Below are 22,112 nucleotides of genomic sequence, written 5' to 3' on the forward strand. Positions count from 1 at the left end.
TTTAAAGTCTGTAAAAGTGACCCCCACTCCCGGGGCTCCCAGTCATGGAAACAGCCAGGAGCCCAGATCAGGATGTGGAGCCCATGATAAGCATGCTCTCCTAACTCTTCTACTGAAGGCCAAGGGAGCTTTGCTCCCCTGAACCAGAGGCCAGCAAGTTTGTGCAGCTCCTGCTGTAGTCAGCCTGGCAGGATGCTGCGGGTGAAGCTGTCTGTGACAGGGACACCCCTCAGGTGGCTGGGATGGGCTCTGCTGCATGGGCCGCTGGGGTAGAGAAGGTGAGCTCTGGAGGTGAAGGCCAGGATGTGGGGATGGGGGTGGGAGAGCCCCAGAGCCCCTCAGCATGAAAACCAGAGGCTGCCATCTGGGGGCTCCTGCAAGGGGCTTGGGGCTTCCCTGACTGCTGCCACTGGACACTGGCCCTAAGGTGACACTCTGCTGGCAAAGCGTGTTTCCTCCCCTCTCTAGAAAGTTCTTTGTCATCTCCAGAAACCACCAGATGGTGCTTGAACGTGCCCACTGGGAACCTCAGGATTCCGCCCAGAACCTTCCAGGTCTCCTCCTGCTGAGCTCTGAGGTCCCTTGGGCTGGGGACTGGGTTGGGCTTGTTCACTGGGGTGTCCTGGAGCCTGGCACAACCTTCCATGTGAGGAGAGGAGAGAGGCTCCTTTGCAGCCCATGCCATCAGCACCAGGAGTGGGTGTTGGTCAGAACCCTCCTCTGAGGTTGGGCTCACCACCAGTATGATAGCTAGTCCTTTGACATTTTATTTTAATGGAAAGCCTGATGATTCACGTTCATTGGCTTATTTTCTGATGTAGGAGGTCTTTTCTCCAAAGGCCTGAGGGGTCTGCCAATGGCTTACGTCTTTCTAGCAAAAACCACACACCTAGACCATCGTCTGCTTTTTGCAGTTTTTCCTTCTTTAAAGTGAAGAGAGAAGGCATATGTTCTCAGAGACAACCAACCCAGAGACCTTCTGGGCAGGCTTCGATGCTCTAAAGTAAACTTGTCTCTTCAATTAATCAACAAAGATTTATTTGGCATGAACTGCATGTCTGAGCCGGCCACTAGAGGCTGAGAAGCCAGAGGAAAAATGAGCTGAGGGAGGTTCTGCCCGAGTGCAGCAAGGTGGGTTTTCTGTTTTATAAATGCAGAAACAGGCTCAGAGAGGTTGTGTGAGTTACCTAAGACAACACAGCATGTGCATGGAAGGCCTGCAAGGAAGCTGAGTGCAGAAGTTGGCTAGAGGCCGTGGTAAACGGGGTATCGTTTGGTGATTAAAACTCACGCTTTGGTGCCAGTAGAGTGGATTCACGTTCTGCTTCTGGGGACCTTGGACTATACCTTTCCCCTCTAAGCCTGGGTTCCCTCAAACTCTGGGGGCTGCACTCTGCTACATGCTGGCTGACCTTTGAGAGCCTGTTTCTCACCTGTAAGATGGACAATAACAGTACCACATCAGCCAAGCAGCACATATTTATTGAGCACCTACTATGTGCCACTCACCAATCTAGGTGTGGAGGCAACCGTGAACCAAGCGGCCCCTATGAGTTATTGCGACAGTTGATGGGGAATGTGGGCCTCATGTCTGGCCCTGGTTCCCTCTTCAAGCCAGAGGTGGGGTGCATCTGGGCAGCAGGGCTGCCCTGAGGGTGGAATTTGGCCCAACAGGTCCCCAGCTCTGAGATTCCATCATCTGTCTTCAGCCTGCCAGGGGCCAGGCCAGGAGCCCCAGGGGGAGCAGGGAGAGGACTGGGGGTTGGGGGAGGGGAGAAGGACTGGGGAAGAGGGTTGTCACCGATGTCACCATCCTCTGGGGTAGCAGCCAGCTGTCAGGCACCTGCTGATGGGCTCGTCTGTCAGCTCTTCACTGAACTGTCCTGTGGACCTTCAGGGCCACCTGGTGAAGCAGGGACCCCATCTGACAGATGAAGAAACTGAGACTCAGGGAGTGAAGTCACTTGCTTATGATCACACAGCCTGTGGGGGTGGAGGCTAGATAATGTCTGTCCACAGCCCGATCTTTGAATTATTAGTTGATGAAAATAGAGAGATGGGGGAAGGAGAGGAGAGAGAAAGACTTGACAAGGGTAAGATGATGCCCCACTTTGGGGGACTTTCTGGACCAACCCCGCCCCCCCCGCCCCCGGTTTCCTCTGCACCCGTGCCTCTCTGGGAAGTTCAGCTCACCCATCTCTCAGGTGATCTCTGGGCCTGGACGCATGGCAGCTGTTATTCTTCTCTGAAGATGGTGTCCCAACCTTGGGCCTGAATTTTCCTCCCTCAGCCAAGACCTGGCATCTCTGGAAGCCTGGGGAGGCTATTTTAAACCTCACAGCTGGTTTTCATCGAGGCTGCTGATATGTGTGTGTAGAAACCTTGGGTTCGTTGTGCCAACATAGAATGAACTTTGCAGATGAGCGAGGATGGTGCTGATCAGAGTGGAGGCTTGGGGGGTGTGTGAGGCTGAGGCCTAAGCTCTGTCCCTACCTGGACACTGGGAGGAGGAAGGTCAGCCTCGGGGTCTCCATGTGACCCTGAGCATGTCACTTCCCATCTCTGAGCCCCACTCTCCCATCGATGATGATGGGGATAAATAACCAGGACTTGTCAAGCACTCCCAGCATGCTCTCATCCAACAGATCGAGAAGCAAGGCTCAGAGAGGGGCTGCAGGCTGCTCGGGTCACCCAGGGGTGACCAGAAGACCGGATTGAATCCAGCTCTGGTCTGACTGTAGGGCCCAGGCTGTCTGCTCTGTCACCGCAGGGCTCCCAGGCCCTCTTCACCCTCAAACGAGGAAATGCTCTTACGGTCCCATTTCACAGAGGAGCAAACTGAGGCTCAGTGAGTGTGGTGACGTCCCCAGGGGTCTGCCCTCTAGTCACTTGCACAAGGTTTCCTCCTGCCTAGGGGCCCTCATACCTTCTGTTCCCTCTGTCTCCCCTTTCCCCTCAAGAGCTTCTTCAGGAAGCCTTCTCCCACCCTCAGGCTAGACTCCGCCCCCAGACTAGACTCCGCCCCAAACTAGACTCCGCCCCCAGACTAGACTCCGCCCTCCTTTTGGGCACCGACCTGCTAGCTTTTCTATTTGCTGCTGTACCCCATCCTCACAAATGGAGTGGATGTAAACAACAGCCTTTATGAGCTGAGTGTGCATGGGTCATAAGTGCGGGGGGCTCCACTTGCTTGTGGTTTTGGGGTCTCCCAAGGTGGTGGTTGGCTACACTCCTTCCTAGAGATCTGGGAAGCACCTGTTTCCTGCTCATTTGGTTTGCTGGCGGAATTCAGAGCCTTGGCTGGTGGCCCCTGCCTCCAGCAAGCTCAAGGCCAAGTCTTTCTCAGTCTGCCATCTCTCTGACTCTCTCTAATTCTCTTCCACTTTTTTTTTTTTGAGATGTCATTGCCATGTAACATTATATATATGTTATCTTCGATTCTGAAGGATCTTTGTGATTACATTGGACCTGGATCATCCCGGATAATTGCTTCATCTCAAGGTCAGCTGTTTAGATACATAAATCATGGGGATGTAACATATAGCATGGGGACAGTAGTTCATAATACCAGATTGCATACTTAAAAGTTGCTAAGAGGGACTTCCCCAGAGGTCCAGTGGCTAAAAGTCCACGCTCCCAATGCAGTGTGCCCAGGTTCAATCCCTGGTCATGGAGCTAGATCCCACACCCTGTAACTAAGTTCACAGGCCACAACTAAAGATCCCTGGTTCGATCCCTGAGCTGGGATGATCCCATGTGCCCTGGAGCAGCTAAGCCCCTGTGCCACAACCAAGACCCAGTGAAGCCAAATAAATAAACATAAGTTCCTGAGAGTAGATTAACTTGAAGTCTTAACCAGCGGAAAAAAAGAAAAATATTTTGTAACCCTGTATGGGGATGGATGTTAGCTATTGTGGTGATCATTTCTCAGTGTACACAATTATTGAATCCTTATGTTGTACACCTGAGACAAATATAATGTTGTATGTCTATTGTACCTCAATAAAAATAATTAATAAAAATGTAAAAAAGATTTTCTCAATATAACCTGAAATATAAAATAAAATGAGTAGAAATTAAAAAAAAAAACTTTACCTTGTTCACTTAAAAGTGAGTTGTTCTAATTTGTCCAGATGTTTCCATTCATCTTCTGATTTCTCATGTATTTCTTAATCCTGTTTCCTGCCCAAGTGATTCCACAACTTTAAGACCTTCCAATCTATGCGTATGAAATTGTCACATATTCCAACTGTACCTAATGTTTAAAATTAAGAAAAAAAAATCTAGTGTCGCATGTTAAGCATAAAAATGTCAGCTGTTTAGTAACCTCAGTTCTCTCTGCAGCCTTTACTCCTCTTTGTCATATAACCTAACATATTCATAGAGTCTGGAGACTGCGGCTTGGACATCTTTGCGGGACCGTTATTTTGCCTCCTGCATTACCTGACTCATCTTTTCTATCACACGTGTTTATCAAATCCATCATTATATATTCATTTATGAGATTCTTTGTTTTCTGTCTCCCTCTCCAGGCCACTAGAGGGTTGGAGGGAATCTGGAGTACAAATTCCCTGAACAAACAGCAGGGCCAGGGTTTGAACCATGTTGTTATATATCAACAAAGAGTGTTCAATGCTCAGTTTCTCCCCCTGCCTCCAAAAGGGTTCTGTGTCCAGTTGCACAGGTTGTGGACTGCATAACTCTAAGGCTGAGCTTACATCTAAGACTCTGTGATCCTTGCAGTTGGGTAAGGTCCAGCCTTTTTTTCCATGGGCCATGGCTCTGCTCCTGAACCTGGAGCTGTGTTCTCAACCCTGTCTGCCTTTGGAGTCATCCAAAGGGCTTTTAAAATCCTGGTGTCAGGCCATGCCCCAGACCAGTTGCTTTGAAATCTCTGCAGTGGACTCTGGCATCTGCATTTTCCAGGTGACTCTGAAATCAGGCTGAGACGGCCTCCTTCTGGCAGGTCAGAGAAAGAGTTATGTAACACAGAGGGAGGGATGCCCACTTAGCTAACTTCACATAAGTGATGCTCAGTAGCTGCCTTCCCCTCCCATGGCCCCATTTCCTCACTCTGTGCGGCTGTGGCCTGGCTCTTGTATCTCCTGCGGCCAATTAGCAGGCCTGCACAGGACAGATGCCCTCAGGGACTCAGGGCTGTTTTCGAATCTGCCAACATCTGGCTGTCGGTGGACATGGGCTGCTCTTGTCTATCAGCCCTGCTCCACCAAGGGTGGAGAAGTGTCTCTTGGGTGACCAGCTGGCTGCAGAGAGGGGCAGGAGGCTCAAAGGTTGGGTAGAGGGAGAGTAGTTTCCTCAAGGAGCCTGTGAGGGTGTCTCTTGCTTGGGTGTCATGTGAAAGTTACTGGATGTTAAGTTTCACTTATCAACCCTGAATATTCATTATAAGGACTGATGCTGAAGCTGAAGCTCCAATACTTTGGCCAACTAATGCAAAGAGCTGACTCATTGGAAACTACCCTGATGCTGGGAAAGACTGAAGGCAGGAGGAGAAGGGGATGACAGAGGATGAAATGGTTAGACAGTGTCACTGACTCAATGGACATGAATCTGAGCAAACTCCAAGAGATAGTGGAGGATGGGGGAGCCTGACATACTGCAGTCCATGGGTTCACAAAGAACTGGACACGACTTAGTGACTGAACAGTGACAACAAGTTTCACTTCCCTTAGCTGCTGTCAATTTGCTGGCACGTTGAAAGTGAAAGTGTTTGTGTCTCAGTCGTGCCCGACTCTGCAACTCCATGGACTGTAGCCCACCAGCTCCTCTGTCCATGAAGTTCTCCAGGCAAGAATACTGGAGTGGGTAGCCATTCCCTTTGCCAGGGGATCTTCCCAATGCAGGGATCGAACCTGGGTCTCCCGCATTGCAGGCAGATTCTTTACCATCTGAGCCAGCAGGGGCATCCAGTCAGTTAACATGCTGGCGTGCTAGTCGGGGGCACTGAGCACAGCTTGTGAGTCTGGGTGGCTCACTTCTGGCGGCACGTGATGAAATGCACTGGCTGACGGGGTGAGATGGGGCATCGAGGGCTGTTCGGGTAACGCTCTGTCGACACCCTGTTTCCAGGACACTTCTGCTCTACTGGGCACCTTGGGACCCAGTGGGAGGGAGGAAGGAGAGGGCAGCCTGGGGAAGCCCGGGGTGGGAGTCAGTAAGAGATGGGATTGTGGCTGGCACATCTCACCATGTGCTAGGAGTACTCACGGCCCCCTCTTGGTCCCAGTGTGAATCTGGGACCTCTTGGCCGTGCCCTACCACTGGAGGTGTGGTCCCTGCTGGGACCCCAGCCCAGAGATGGGCTTGGCAGGTCTCTGCTTTCTCCAGGGTCACCCACAGCTTCACAGCCCTGGGCCTGGTGGCCCTCTGCCCTTGGCATGCACCTCTTTGCCCTCCCCAAAGGCTTGTGTTTCTTTCTTCTGTTGGCTGCGGGCCCAGGCATTTCTGTTTCCTGCTCAGTGAAGTTGGCAGTGGGGGTGGGGAGACTCGGGATCTGCTCAGGGCACGAAGAGGGAGGACCATGGCTTCTCTCTGGGAAACCCCCAAGCTAAGACATCAAGTGCTAAACTGACATCCTCAACTGCTCGCACAGCCCCTCTACCCACAGCCCTGGGGTGTCACTATGCTAAGGGTCTGCTGTATCTCCTCCTCTGGTCTCATGGCCCAGATGGAGCCAGTTAGACACCGCAGCTTGCACCAAGAAAGTTGGGGTCGGGTGGGGGGGGTGATTCTTGATGGAAACCACCCTTCTTGGTAGCGCTGCAAATACATTTCCATTATAATACTTGTTAAAGTGAACTGGGCCCCTTTTAGGGACAAATGAGTTGGGTACAACTGGGTACAAATGAGTTCATCTAATCCTCAAAACGTCTTGGGAGCCAGTTAAACTCTTGTACCCATTTTTTTAAAAGTTTTTTTTTTTTTTTTTAAATGGGCCATTTTCAAAGTCTTTATTAAATCTGCTACAACATTGTTTCTGTCCATTGTTTTGTTTTTTTTTTGCCATGAAGCATGTGGTATCCTAGCTCCCCAACCAGGGATCAGACCTGTACCCCCTGCATTTGAAGGTGAAGTCTTAGCCACTGGAGCACCAGGGAAGTTCCTCTTGTACCCATTTTGTAGATAAGAAGACCGAGGCATGGAGGACTCAGTTCACAGGGCCACAGGCTCCTGAGGAGCAGGGCCAGTGTGGGGATGCAGCCTGAGCACCCAGGCTCTGGGAAGAAGTTTGCTGACCCTGAGTGTGCACACGTCTTGGGAGGGGATTCTTGGCCCGGCCAGCCACAGAGGTCATGGGGAGCACTTCAGCTGCTCTAGAGGAACCGGAACTTTGGAAACCACATGCTTATCTGCTCCCCGCAAGAGCTACAACTGGTCAGGGCTTCTGAGCAGCTGAAATTGGCTGGTTTTTCATTCAATTGCTTGTTCGTTCATTCACTCACTCGTTCATTCAACCAGTGTTGATAGAAGCCTTCTCCTTTGCAAAGTTTTTAGCCCAGGGCAGCAACAGCAGCCAGTAGACAGTCAGGCCATGCCCCGCCTCCCCTCCCCACCCACCGCCTCCCCCTCTCCCCCACCGCCTCCCCCGGAGTTCCATATCCCCAGGGAGATGGGTAAAGAATCAGCAGGCTTGTGATGTCCATGCTGTGGCAGGTAGAAGGGCTAGAAGGCCATTAAAGTGGGTAAGAGACTGGAGGCTGATGGGATGGGGTTGGGGTGGGGGTTCTGCCTACAGCAGGGGTCAGAAGGACCTATGAGGTGGGGACCTTTGAGACCTCAACAAAGAGAAGGTGAGCCAGGCGGGAGGAGAGGTCTGTTCATCTTCAAAACTGTGTAACAAAGAGCCATAAACTTAGTGGCTGAATAAGCACTCAGGGTGCCTATGGGTCAGAAGCTGGCACATTTTAGCTAGCTCTCTGCTCAGAGTCTGACAAGGCTGCAGCCGTGGAGTGGGCTGAGCTGGGTTCTCACTGGGAGGCTTACCCACCGAAAGACTATCTTCAGAATTGGTGCTTTTGAACTGTGGTGCTGGAGAAGACTCTCAAGAGTCTCTTGGACTGCAAGGAGATCAAACCAGTCAATCCTAAAGAAAATCAACACTGAATATTCATTGGAAGGACTGACGCTAAAGCTGAAGAACCAGTACTTTGGCCATGTGATGTGAAGAGCTGACACATTGGAAAAGACCCTGGTACTGAGAAAGAGGGAAGGAGGAGAAGGGGTTGACAGAGGATGAGATGGTTGGATGGCATCACTGACTCAATGGACATGAGTTAGAGTAAAATCCAGGAGATAGTGAAGGACAGAGAAGCCTGGCATCCTGCTGTCCATGGGATTGCAGAGAGTCAGACACGGCTGAGCGACTGAGCAATAAGCTCCCTCAAGTTGTCAAAGACTCAGAACTGAGATGCCTTTGTCCTGTAGCTGTTGGCTGGGAACTACTCTCAGCTTCTTTAGGCTACTTGAAGACCCTTACCATGTGACCCTCTCTCTCAGTCCTCACGGTTTCAAACTCTGGTTTCAGGAGGGCCTTGTCTCTTTTAATACCTCACCTGATTAAACCAGGCCCATCCCAGGTAATCTCCCCTTGGAGAAACTCCAAGTCAACTGATTAGTGACTTCTTCTTAGGACTGATATTCCATCTTCTTCACAGTCCTGCCCAAATTCAAGGGAAAGATATTATGCCAGGTGTCTGCACCAGAAGACAGGGTTCTGCCTCCCACGAGGATTGGAGGCTCTCTGTGCTACATGAGGGGGACAAGAGCACTCTTTGGAAGAACTCCTGGTCAAATTGCCTTAGAAAGAAAAGTCAGTGAGAGGCACAGGCTCCATTCCAGAGCCTTCCTTGGGCCAGCTTTGGGAGTTTCTCCAAGTTCTGGGCACTGTGTTTGAGAGCCAAGTGTGGAGTCTGCTCCTGTGTGACTGTATCCTTCACAAAAGAAAGAGACAGAAAACTGCGCAGGACTCTGTCATGAGTGACACCAACTCTGACTGAATAGACTTACGAAAAACGATTTTTATGTAACTGAAATGGTCTGGTTCTGGCTCCAGGAGATCAAATCCTGCCACCAGGACTTGATTTCTCTCCATCACTGGCTCTGTCTTCTTTTCGAGTCAACTCCTGGCAGGTCAAGATTTACATCCTCCCACCTCCTCTTTCAATAGAAACTCAGGTTATTTCTTTCCAACAGTTTCACAGAATTAACAGACTGGATTGATTTGGGTCATCTTCCTGCCTGTGAATCAATCTCTGAGGCCTGGAGGATGGAATAAGCTGATGGGCCAGGACTGAGTCACATGTCCACCCTTGGACCCTTGAAATGGGATTCCCCTCAGTTCAGTTCTGTTCAGTCGCTCAGTCGTGTCCGACTCTTTGTGACCCCATGAATCGCAGCACGCCAGGCCTCCCTGTCCATCACCAACTCCTGGAGTTTACCCAAACTCATGTCCATTGAGTTGGTAATGCCATCCCACCATCTTATCCTCTGTCATCCCCTTCTCCTCCTGCCCTCAATCTTTCCCAGCATCAGGATCTTTTCAAATGAGTCAGCTCTTCGCATCAGATGGCCAAAGTATTGGAGTTTCAGCTTCAGCATCAGTCCTTCCAAGGAACACCCAGGACTGATCTCCTTTAGAATGGACTGGTTGGATATCCTTGCAGTCCAAAGGGCTCTCAAGAGTCTTCTCCAACACCACAGTTCAAAAGCATCAATTCTTCAGCGCTCAGCTTTCTTCATAGTCCAACTCTCACATCCATATATGACCACTGGAAAAACCATAGCCTTGACTAGACAGACCTTTGTTGACAAAGTAATATCTCTGCTTTTTAATATGCTGTCTGTGTTGGTCATAACTTTCCTTCCAAGGAGTAAGCATCTCTTAATTTCATGGCTCCAATCACCAGCTGCAGTGATTTTGGAGCCCAGAAAAATAAAGTCAGCCACTGTTTCCACTGTTTCCCCATCTATTTGCCATGAAGTGATGGGACTGGATGCCATGATCTTAGTTTTCTGAATGTTGAGCTTTAAGCCAACTTTTTCACTACCCAAACAATAGGGAATTGACTTGAGGTCGAGAGTCCTGTAAGAAAATTCTAAGTGCTATTTCCAAAAGATATGGGAGTGGGAATGTAGTCATCTCTGCATTCGATGAGACAAAAACGTGTGTGCGTGTGTGTGTGTGAACATCTCCCATCAAACCACCCAGGGCAAGAAGCCAACTGAGGGGAAATTCTTCTTTTAATAAAGTATTTTTATTTTTAATATTTATTTATTTGGCTGCGTCAGGTCTTAGTTGAGGCATGCGGGATCTTTCACTGTGATTTGCAGGCTTAGTATTTGTAGCACACAAGGTTAGTTACTCCAAGGCACGTGGGATCTTAGTTCCCTGATCAGGGATTGAACCCATGTCTCCTGCATTGGAAGGCAGATTCTTAACCATTGGACCACCAACAAAATCCCTTGTGGGGAAATTCTAAAGCCATTGCATGTCTCTGTGTGTATCTGTATGTGTATGTGTGTATGAGTCAGTGGGCCCTCCCCAAGGTGGGTGGTTGGAGGACAGAGTTCAGGGGTGGGTGGACAAAGGGGATATAGCCATCCCTGGAGGAGAGGAGGACTTCCTAGGATTGGAAACAAGCGTGCATGTGTGCTAAGTTGCCTCAGTAGTGTCTGACTCTTTGTGACCCCATGGACTATAGCCATGAGATTCTCCAGGCAAGAATACTGGAGTGGGTTGGCGTGACCTCCTCCAGGGGATCTTTCTGACCCATGCATTGAATCTGCACCTCTTATGTCTCCTGCATTGGCAGTCGAGTTCTTTACTACTAGTGCCACCTGGGATGCCCTAGAAGACCCCGAAGGTGATTCAGATCTGGGTTAAATACTGCTTTTGCCGTTGATCAGTGGTGTGACCCAGAGATGCAGTTCCTCTCTGACCCTCAGGCTCCTCCTCTGTAGGATGGAGGTTCTGATGGTGGCAGATTAGTCGAGGCCACACAGAGCAGCGTTGGGGGAGACTGCATGGCTGGGTCCTCTAGTTTCTTCTTGTCTATTGGGAAAACTTTTGCACGGTGCAGGGCATATTTGTTGGGGGGTGGGGCGGGGAGCACTGTCTGTCTGTAATTGCCCTAGAGCCTTGACTCCCTGAGAACGGGCCTGGTCTCTGTCTGCGGCCACCTCTGCTGGCACTGCCTCAGGCGTGAGGTGAGGAGCTGATCCCCCACCCTGTACTCCCCTGTTTTTCCTGCCACAAGGCCTCCCCCAACTCCCCACGGCCCACAGGGCCCTGGCTGCTCTGCAGTGTCCCCAGTGCCAGAGTCCTTTTGTTTTGTTTTGAGGGGCCCAACTCCTTCCCCTCTGCTGTGCGCGCCCATCAGAAGACCTCCAGAGGAACTGAGGTTCTCAGGCAGGAGCATCCCCCTGCCCCTGAATCTGCAGGCTCCCAGTGGCCAGAGGCACCGGGGATGCTCTGGGAAGGTTGTTCGTCCCTGTGCTCTATGGTCCCGTCGGCGGCTGGCTCCATCCTGCAGCGTGCTCTGCGGGCACTTGAAGGCTTTAAGCACCTACCCACTGCCTGGACTGGAGCAGGGGTCCCTTGTGTGTGAGCTGACTTCCTTCCTAGACCACAGGAAGCAGACAAGTGCTGTTTCTGGCATCATGGCAAATGCCTGGTGGCTGCTGGCTATCATCAGCTTATCTGCTGGAGCTGCGTGGTGACACTTTGCCTTTTCCCAGGGTCCCCTCCCCTTCTCCCACTTCCCCTCTTGTTAATGGTGTGGGCCACTCTGACCCTTAGATCGATTTGCACTTTGGGGAACTAGTGGAGGAGATGGACTGTGTGGCTAGACTGCTTGGATAAAGGTATCTGCTAACAGTGGTCTCCAGATTTCACTCTCTGAAGGCAGAGAGACCCCTGAGCAAGGCTGGCTTTGTGGGTGTGCGACTCGGGTGGTCACACAGGCCCTCTCTGAAGCACCTCACACCGACTTTAATGCTCTGCCGCCACTGTTTAGAAAGTCTCGATACTTTTTGAATAAAGGCCCCAAGTTTTCTTTCTCACTGGGCCCTGGCGTAGGATTATGGGTCTGGATGGGACCCTGAGGTTGCCTCCCCCAAACATGGGAAGAGCTCCTGTTTTCCACAAACATTTTGGAATGTCTACTTCCTCCTGAGAGGTGTACCCACTGGGAACGGTTCATTCATCCCTGGTTCAGGGGTCCCATCAGAGCTGCCCTGCCATGCCCCATTTTTGATCCTCCACCTTTCTATTTGGGTCTCCCAGGTGGTGCTAGTGGTAAAGAACACACCTGTCAATGCAGGAGATGTAAGAGACACAGGTTTGATCCCTGGGTCGGGAAGATCCCCTGGAGGAGGCATGGCAACCCACTCCAACATTCTTGCCTGGGAAATCCCACGGACAGAGGAGCCTGGGGGGCTACAGTCCATAGGATCACAGAGTTGGACACGACTAAAACGACTTAGCCCACACACAGTTTTTCCTTCAATTTCTGACCTTTCTCCTGTTATAGAATCACTGAGCCGGTGCCAGCCTGGCCTCCCTTGCTGCAGCATCTCGCTTAGTCCTCACGACACCCTCATGGGATGGAAACGATGGTCAGTCTATTCTACAGATGGGGAAGTCGAGGTTGGGAGTCAGAAGCAACAGGCCGAGGCGGTGCTGAATCCAGGGTGCAGAGCAGGGAACGTGGACAGATGCTTCCTGCCTCAAAGGACAGAGTCTTCGCCTCAGGAATCGGAGGAGACAAGACAGAGTCCTGTGTCCACAAGTTCTTCCCCTTCACAGTATCCCTTCCCCAGGGCTTGCTCTGTGCAGGAGATGGTGTAAGACTTTGAGGTGCTTGGGGTCCATGGCTGTATCATTAGGGTGGGGGAGATCCACCCATGGGACCCACCAAAGTAGGCCGCTTGTGGTTAGTGCCAAGATCCAGCCCAGCAAAGTGGCCTCCCTGGGGACGTGACAGATTGGCAGAGCCAGGGTTCCCAGGACTAGGTTCTGCAGAGCTTTTTAAAGCCATTTCCTAGGCTAGAAAGAGGAATATGCCAATTAAGTGCCTGGCTGAAGCGTGAGACCCAAGCGTCCTTGAACCTAGTCACGGAGCCTCCTGAAGTTTCCATTCCAGCCCAGCACAGCGTCTGGAGTCAGATGGGCCTGGAGGCTTTTCACTAGCATCTCTTGTGAGGGGAGATGCTCTAAGCGGACCCCTTAGGATGGTACGTGCCCACCACTGCCCTGTGGGCTTCTGACAATGTGTGTTCTGGTGGTGCTGATGCTACTGGTCTGGACAGAGAGAGAAGGAAAGAAAGTAGGAAGGGAAAGAAAGAGAGAGAGGTGAAGAGGGAGGGAGGGACAGAGGAAGGAAGTAAGGGAGGAAAGAAGCAGGGAAGGAAGAACTGTGGGAGAGAAGCCCCGGGGAGTGGGGGGTGACGCTGTGTGTTGCCATCAGAGGCAAGAACCGAATTCCACTCCCATCACAAGTGGCTATGACTCAGGCCTCAGTTTCCTCCTCTTGGAAATGGAGCTAAAGACAGTTCCTTTTTGGTGGACTGGGGTGAGGAGGCAGAGGGCCTGGTGCCCGGAAGAAGTTCAGACTATGTGGGTTTTATGTTATTTGAAATATGACCAAGTGAGGGTCTTTTCAGAGACTTCCCTCTGACTTAGGACTTGTGCAAAGATGAGCCTGTCATCAGGCACTGGAAGTTTCTTTTATAAAAGAACTCCCAAAGGTGGCAGAAAATCCATATCGTGTCCTAGCTGCTGGGTAGTAAATTCGGGGTAGAAGATGCTGGAGGGGAAATTTGAATTTTGTACTTTGCATACTTTTGAATGTATCAGCTCCCTGGAGTCCCTTGTGAACTTCAAGGGGGTGCCCTTGAACTCTGCGTGTGGGACATATGGGAACACCCTGTGCTATCTTTGCAACTAAAAGTACTAAAAGTTGCAAAGATAGTACAGAGTGTTTGCCCGTGGCTCTCACTGGGTTTGAATTTCCCATAATGTCATTCTGCATGACTGGGTCCTGCGCCAATCCTGGTATCATTATTCACTCGATTCCAGATTTTCTTTAGCGTCCACAGCTGCCTGCGCCAGCACACATTCAGGGTGCACGCGGCATTTAGTGCTCCTGTTACCTTAGTCCTCTGGCCAGTGACTGTTTCTCCATCATGCCTTGTTTTTGGTGGTCTTGGCTGTTTGGGGGAGTACAGCTCAAGTGTTTTGTGACACACCTTCCAATCTGGGTCTGCCTGATGTTTTCCTCAAAGTTAGACCAGGCTTGGGGTTTGGGGAAAGAAGACCACAGAGGTGAAATTCCCTTCTTGTCACATCCTACCACAGGCACATACAGTCCATGTGGTGTTGTTTTTACTTTCTAGCCATCCTAGAAAATTAATGATACCACATCTTCCCACCTACAGTGCGGAGCTGTGGAGGTCTCCACACCAAAGAGATCTCTTAAGGGTCACTCTGGGAGAGGCAACAGGGACCAGTAATGGGAGTGGTCAGTGGGGGCTTGAACCCCATCTGTCGTATTTCATGTTTACAAGCTCTTTTCTTTTACTGTGAAATGGTAGATAAATGTGTTAGCAGCCCCACAAGCCTACTTGCTGCACTGAACTAAACACACGTGTATATACACTTACATACACATGTATGCACACGTACACAAACACTCACAGGGACACAAATACACACATATACACATTCACAGGTACACACACATACACACACGAGTGAGCAAACTGGGGGAGACTGAATAAAATGGGTGGCTTGTATCCATGTCAGTGTCCTGGTTGTGACTCTACAGTATAGTTTTGCAAGATATAATCATGGAGGGAGGAGCTTCCCTGGTGACTCAGCAGTAAAGAATCCGCCTGCCAATGCCGGAGACTCAAGTTCAATCCCTAGGTTGGGAAGATCCCCTGGAGAAGGGAAATGGCAACCCACTCCAGTATTCTTGCCTAGGAAATCCCATGGACAGAGGAGCCTGGTGGGCTATACAGTCCATGGGGTCACAAAAGAATCGGACACAATTTAGCGACTAAACAACAAAACAAACCACTGGGGGAAGCGAGGTGATGTTACACAGGATCTCTTTGCATTATTTCTTCCTCCTGCATGGAAATCTACAATTACCTACAAATTACAAGCTTAGTTGAAAATAAATGCTCCAAAGGCTTCTGATTGCCCACAGAATTAAATCCAAGCCCTTCTGTGCTTTGGCCATGCCCACCCCAGGGCACACCTGAGTTCTTACCTGGGGTTCCCACCTCCGCCTCCCCCGGCCTGCTTTCAGGCCCTCCCAGCTTGGTGTCTTCCCACCTCAGGGCCTTTGCACCTGCTGTTCCTCTGCTGGATGACTCCCCTTCCCTAGGTCCACCTCCTCCAGGTCTGTCCTAGTTGTCCTTAAAGTTTCATTTCAAGCATCACTTCCCCTAGGGAGGGTCTTCCTTCCAACGGGACCCTTCAGCTCTACCTGACCCACCCTGTAGCACCCCACCTCCCACTCTAAACCCCCATGGCTTGATTATGTGGTTGTTGTGTTATTGGTTTCATGTCCACCTTCCCTCTAAAGGGTGAGGTCATGCAAGCCCCAGGGCTAAGCAGGCCCTCAAAAAATACTTGCTGGATGAATGGATGGATGAATGAATGAATGGATGGATGAAAACGGCCTTTGCTTCTCAGTCTGAAACAGGGCCAGAATTTTAATCCTGGCAGTGGAGATGCCAAACTTCCTACCAGAAGAAAACTCATGTTTTCCTCCGGCCTGCTTCTGGTGCGCCCTGCCTCGGATGACACGGCTGCTTGATTTGGGGAGGGTATGGGCTCATAGGAAGGAATTTTGAAGGACTTGTCTCCCAGAGAGCTCTGTGAGGCCAGCGAGGCATTAAGAACTATCTTTCATTGAACTTTAATTCTGCCCTGAGAGCGGATTTAATCTCTGCGAGATAAGCTTATTCCAAACCGATGCTGCCTGTGGAGCACCTGTCCAGACTCTGCTCTGAGAAGCAGGTCTGGATCTGCTCAGATGGCTAGGTGTGCGAGTGAAAAGGCTGCAGGCGCAGATTTTCTCTTAGAAGCCTCTCAACCAAAGCTCTGGGAGGTGTTTATGGATGTCCTTTTGAGGCCAGGCTCAAGGTAGGTTGAAATGCACTCTCGGAGGTCAACCGACTCCACCTGGGCATGGAAGCCGTCACTCGGATCCTCTGGCTTCCGATCATCCTCCCTCCAGTCATCCCAGCCTTGGATTCCCTATCTGTAAAATGACCACATGCTTGGCTTTCAGAATTGTATGTGTGTAGTTGTGTCTGCATGTGTGTGACTGTGAAACCATTCCCTTCCCATATAGGACATCCCTAATGAGAAGTGGATGTGCTGTTTGCAAGCTCCCTCCCTCTTTCTCCCTTGTACCCGAGAGGGGTGGCATGGGAAGGAAATACCAGGCAATGACTTTGGCCGACAGGGGTGCAGCTTCACAGCCAACACACTGCTCCACAGGGAGCTCATATTTTTATGTACAAAACAGTGTGTGCAAATGAGATTGTGCTTGGAAAGCCCTCCCTTGCCCACTCAGCCTGTGGGACGTGGGAATGGCACAGTCGTGGGTTGAGGGTGGCCCCTCCCCCTGCAAAAATTGTGTCCCCCTGGAGCCTGCTAATGTGGACCTTATTGGGAAAAGAGTCTTTACAGATGCAATCAAGTTAAGGATCTCTAAACGAAGCCATCCTGGATCCGGGTGGGCCCCAAGTCCAGTGACAAATGTCCTTAGAAGAGAAGAGAAGGGAAGTACAGGGTGGAGCCATGTGATGATGGAGGCAGAGACTGGAGTGATGTGACCACAAGCCCAGGACACCTGGGGTCACCAGAAGAGCCCAGGAAAGGGTTGTCCCCCAGAGCCTGCAGAGGAAGAGAGGCACAGCTAACAATTTGACTTTGGACTCTGACCTCTAGAACTGGGACAGAATAAATTTCTGTTGTCTTAAGCCACCTGGTTTGTAGTCCATTGTTGCCACAGACACGGAGAAATGAATATAGACATCATAAATGGCTGTGATTATAATTAATCTTCCACCTTGTCATTCAAGCAAAGCTTACATCCCCACTGAAGTGTGTTGATTCCCGCTGCTGCAGATGTGCAAGGATGAACATTTTATGCTTATGGTGTCCCCTCCCCCATGCCTTCCCCCGGAGGGTGTGATGCCTGTCTCTCTACCTCTCTTGCTACATGGTTTTTAGGAACCTTCTCTTACATCCTGCAATCTGACTTGGCCAATTTCCTTGATGAAATCAGACCTTGGCACAGCACTGAACCCCCAACAGCCTGACTTCCTGGAGGCTGCCCCTCCCCCACAGGCCCAGGTGGATGGACAGAGAGCAGGCTCAGGTGTGGTGTCCTGGGAGGAAGTGGTTTCTTCCGATTCCAATAAACCCTAAGTCCCAGGGAACTTCCTTAAGGCTGGCCTCCAGCTCTTCTAGGCAAAGAAACCAGAGGGTGTGGGAGAATGCTTAGCATAATTTGAGTGGGTTTGGAGGAAAGTGAGTCCTCAGGGGAGAAGCCAGTGGGGTAGAAGTCATTTGTTCTGGAAAGGGACAGGAGCTGGCCGTGAATCCCTCTCCACCTGCGTTAGCTGTTGGCCAAAGTGCAAGTTACATCACCTCTCCGAGCCTTACTCTGTTCAGCAGCAGAAGGGGATAATAATGGTCCTGACAGCACAGATCAAGGAGATAAAGCTGATGTTCTACAGGTCACCCTGTGGCGGTGCCCCTGGGGTTGTGCAACCTTGCCCCGTGTACATAGAGCAAAGGCATCCCAAGATGGTGCCTCTTGAGACTCGCCAGCTCTGTGTGACTCAGGGAGGCCTCCTGGGGCCATCTCTGGGTAAGTTTAGGGGGAAATCACCCAGACCAGGCCCCCAGCTGGAATCTGCTGCTTTCTAACCCAGAGAGCAATTTATCAGAGCCTATCTTCCTGCCAGATGGTATCTTGAAACTCAGTGCGTCTGAAGCTGATATGTCCGAGGCTGGGCGCTATTGGCTCTTTGTCTCCCCAGTCAAAAAAAGTGAAAGTGTTAGTTGCTCACTTGTGTCTGACTGTTTGCGATCTCATGGACTGTTGCCCACCAGCCTTCTCTGTCCATGGAATTCTCCAGGCAAGAATACTGAAGTGGGTTGCCATTTCCTTCTCCAGTGGATCTTCCTGACCCGGGGATCGAACCAGGTTTCCTGCATTGGCAGGTGGACTCTTTACTGTCTGAGCCACCAGGAAAGCCAAGTCTCCCTGGTGCCCAATGCCAAATCTTCTGCTTTGTATTTTCAGTTTCATTTCCTGCATCCAGGCCACCTTGGTCTGACTCTCCCTCCCTCCAGGTCTGGACCATCAGAAGCCCGCATTCTCACTTCTGTAACCCCACATGGTGTCCGTGGCAAAGGAGGTTGTGTGGGGAAGTCCTTGGCTGCTTGCTGGGGCCCTGGCATGTGGATGGTTGCTGCTGGTATGGTGATTACCTTCCATGGTGATCCATGCTGGGCTAGGACTTCCCCTTCCTCCTGGCCACAGAGAGAAGTACCTCCACTGCTGATGTGTGGACATGCTGAGCTCCGACTTTCCCTCTGCACGTGGCCATCTGGGTCCCGCCATCCAGGAGAACCCCTTCCTCTATGTCTTGCCCTCTGCAGATTCCTTCACCTCGATGTCTTTCTGGATTGTCTGAGCCCTTCCTTATTCCTCCAGACCCATTTCGAGAGTAACCTGCGATGACCCAGCTCAGCCCCTCGAAGGCTTCCCTGCTTCTTTTCAGCCTCCAAGAGGTGGGTTTGACTTGACTTTGCGTTCTAGCTGACAGAGAATATACTTCAGGCCTCCCAAAAGCTTCTGCATATATTATCTCATTTAATTCTTTCTACATCCCTGCCAGGTAGGACAGTTGGGCACTTCTGGCCCCATTTCACAGGAGGAAAATGGAGGTCCCAGAGCTCAGGCTGCTGCCCAAGGCCACACAGCCAGCTGGGGGCAAAGCAGGGTGCAGACACAGGAAAATGTCACATCTGAGCCCCTGCTGGTCCCATCTGGAGGCACAGAGCCCTTCTGGAACCCTTCCAGTAGGGCTGAGGCTAGGATGAGGCAAGTGAGGCATGGCCCTGTGTACAGAAAATGCACAGAGATAACTGCAAAGCAAATTTTTCAAAAATCAAAATCAATGCTCAGGGCTTCCCTGGTGGTCTAGTAGTTAAGAATCTGCCTGCCAGTGCAGGAGACACGGGTTCGATCCCTGGTCCAAGAAGATCCCACATGCCACAGAGCACCTAAGCCCATGTGTTGCAGCTACTGAAGCACGAGTGCCTAGAGCCTGTGCTCTGCAACAAGAGAAGCCACCGCAATGAGAAGCCCGAGCACCACAACTAGAGAGAAGCCCCTGCTCGCTGCAACTAGAGAAAGCGCGCAGATAGCAATGAAGGCTCAGCAAAACCAACAAATAAATAATTAATTTAAAAAAATCAATTGCCGAAAAAAGCAATGAGGTACAAAATACAGAAAAAGTTTAGCACAGACAGGTGGCAGCCCTGTGCTGACACCATCCTGCCTCACTTGCCTCGCCCTAAACCCAGCCCCGATGCCAATGAACATTATTTACACAGACAGACAGCAGCCTAAAGTGGCTATAGTTTACTAATCTGAATTTTGCAAACTGTACTGCTTCCCCACTGCCACCTAATTTTTACTATGTAAACCTTCCATCTTCCTGTCATATGGCAGGTCCTGTGGTGTGTGTCCTTTTTTCTTCCCCTCTGGACTGAGCTTCCCTGGTGACTCAGATGGTAAAGAGTCTGCCTGCAGTGCAGAAGACCTCAGTTCTATCCCTGGGTTGGGAAGATCCCCTGGAGAAAGGAATGGCAACCCACTTCAGTATTCTTGCCTGGAGCATTCCATGGACAGAGGAGCCTGGCAGACTACAGTCCGTGGGGTCACAGTCGGATACGACTGAGTGACTAACATGGACCATAAGCACCTCAAGGGCATAGGCAGTGTCAAGGGCAAGGGCTCATGCACTTCATACAGAGGCTGCATCTTGGGCCCACCCTAGACCTGTCCCATCAGATCAGCACCCAACAAGATCCCTGGGGCATCCGTGGGCACAGTCAGGCCTTGCAGTCAGACACATTGAGTTCAAGTCCTCATCCTGGCACTTTTAGGCTCCTCAACTTGACAGCGATCATCCCGTGCTGGGGTTTCTGCTAGGTCCTCTGCAGACATAATCTCTTTAATCTTCATAACAACCCAGGGGCCCTCAGCCAGTGATCCTGTCTCCCCGAGGACGCTTGGCGACCTCTGGAGATGTTTCAGTCATCACAGTCAGGAGCGGCTGCTATCTGCGTCTTGTGAGTAGAGACCCTGATGTCGCTGAGCCCCGGCAGTGCAGGACATACCCCTGCACAGAATGGTCCAGGCCGAATGGTCGTGGTGCCGAGGCCGAGAAACCCTTCCAAGTGAGCCAGTGACTGTCATCATCTTTGTTTTGCAGAGAAGGAAACTGAGGCTTAAGGAGGGAAGGGTTCCAAAGTCACCACACAGGTGGTAGGTGGGGGCTGTGATAGCAGCGGGAGAGCTCATTCATTCAATCAACGTACTTTCTACAAAGCATCTCCTCTCCCTCCGTTCAAGGTGGGAATTGCACACGCCTGTGTGGACACACAGTCAACATTCAGTCAGTGCTGCCACTGATCAAACCAGAGGCTCATAACATTTGCTGAGCACTCAGGAACTATATCGTGGCCATTACTCATTAGACTCCAGAGGATCCAGCTTCGACGTTCCCACTTAGTATTTTCATCTGGACAGAGGGAAGGCCTTGAGGGGGACTTGCTGGTGTCTTCAACTTCCTGATTCCAAGTCTTGGTACAGAGCTGAGCTGCCCTGGGGGTGCCCAGAGTCCTGGGTTCATGGCCTGGCAGCACCCCAAAGCAACCCATCTGGGGAGCAGATGAGCTGGAGACCAGGGAGACTACCTGGAGACCATGAGAGGTGGTGGAGAGAGCCGAGGTCCTGGGACTGTGGTTCCCAGTAGCATGCTGGGCAGGTCCAGCGATATTCTGGACATACTTTTGCTAAAATAAGTGTTTCCTTGTTTAACTGAAATTCAAATTTAACTGAGTGTCCTGTGTTTTCTCTGCAGCTCTACTTCCTGGACAGCCCCACATCTCCCCTTCCCTCCTTTATTATTTTATGTAAACTTTTATCAAGACATAAAATATACAAACAGAAAAGGGCACAGATGTTAACTGACCAGAGGCACAAATCTTCACAAAGGGAGCACACATGGGTATCTAGCATTCCAGATCCAGAAAGAGAACTTGACCCTCAAAGTTCTCCTTGTGCCTCTCTGGGCCCCCTGTTCCACCCCGGGGTTACCACTGTCCTTATTTTCAGCTCCACACATAGACAGTTCCTGCCTTTGAATGATCTGTGCATGGAAGCACACAGACTATTCTCCTGGCCTGGCTTCCTTCTCATGTCGAGATGCATCCCTGTGTCTGGTGTCTCATCTTTCCTCAGTGATCAGGAATATTCCACAGCTGTGTACACAGCCCTTTTTTTCTCCATCCCATCGATGGGCATTTGAATTATTCTTAGTTTGGGGCTCTTATAAATAAAATTGCTAAGAGCATTCTTGCACAATCCTGTTTTAAGTATTACCCATCCCCAGTTAGGGAAGATCCCCTGGAGTTGGAAATGGCATCCTGCTCCAGTATTCTTGCCTGGAAAATTCCATGGACTGAGGAGCCTGGTGGGTTACAGTCCATGGGGTTGCAAAGAGTCGGACATAACTGAGCGACTGAGCACGTACGTATCCCCCCACCACACACACCCCAGCTATCATCTTAGGCATTTGATGGATCTGTCTGGCTGTCTGCCCATTGACAGGAAGCCCCATGGGTGCGGGCTGGCTGCTCACTCTGGTACCCAGCTCCTAGCATGTTGCCTGTGCTAGGTGCACAGGCTAAGCACACAGTAGGTGCTTAGTATGTATTTGAGGGATGGAAGAACACCTGCTCCCTCTCTCCCTGGGCATCTCGG

The 22,112-nt window shown here is 50.9% G+C and overlaps 1 protein-coding gene across 2 annotated transcripts in view; it reads left to right on the forward strand.

Moving 5' to 3' along the window:
• The window catches only part of RBM38 (RNA binding motif protein 38), a 72,344-nt gene extending 50,499 nt beyond the window's left edge, over positions 1-21,845 (forward strand). The window contains exons 4-5 of one of the 2 annotated variants that reach the window (XM_045162660.1): positions 18,771-18,847; positions 21,211-21,845. In XM_045162660.1, the coding sequence (XP_045018595.1) occupies positions 18,771-18,847; positions 21,211-21,266 (133 nt within the window). In that variant the 3' untranslated portion in view covers positions 21,267-21,845. The remainder of the gene's footprint in view (positions 1-18,770; positions 18,848-21,210) is intronic. The other variant, XM_045162661.1, reaches the window with a different exon arrangement.
• The last annotated feature ends 267 nt before the right edge of the window (positions 21,846-22,112 follow it).

The sequence above is a fragment of the Bubalus bubalis genome, chromosome 14, assembly GCF_019923935.1.
Source record: "Bubalus bubalis isolate 160015118507 breed Murrah chromosome 14, NDDB_SH_1, whole genome shotgun sequence".
NCBI lineage: Eukaryota > Metazoa > Chordata > Mammalia > Artiodactyla > Bovidae > Bubalus > Bubalus bubalis.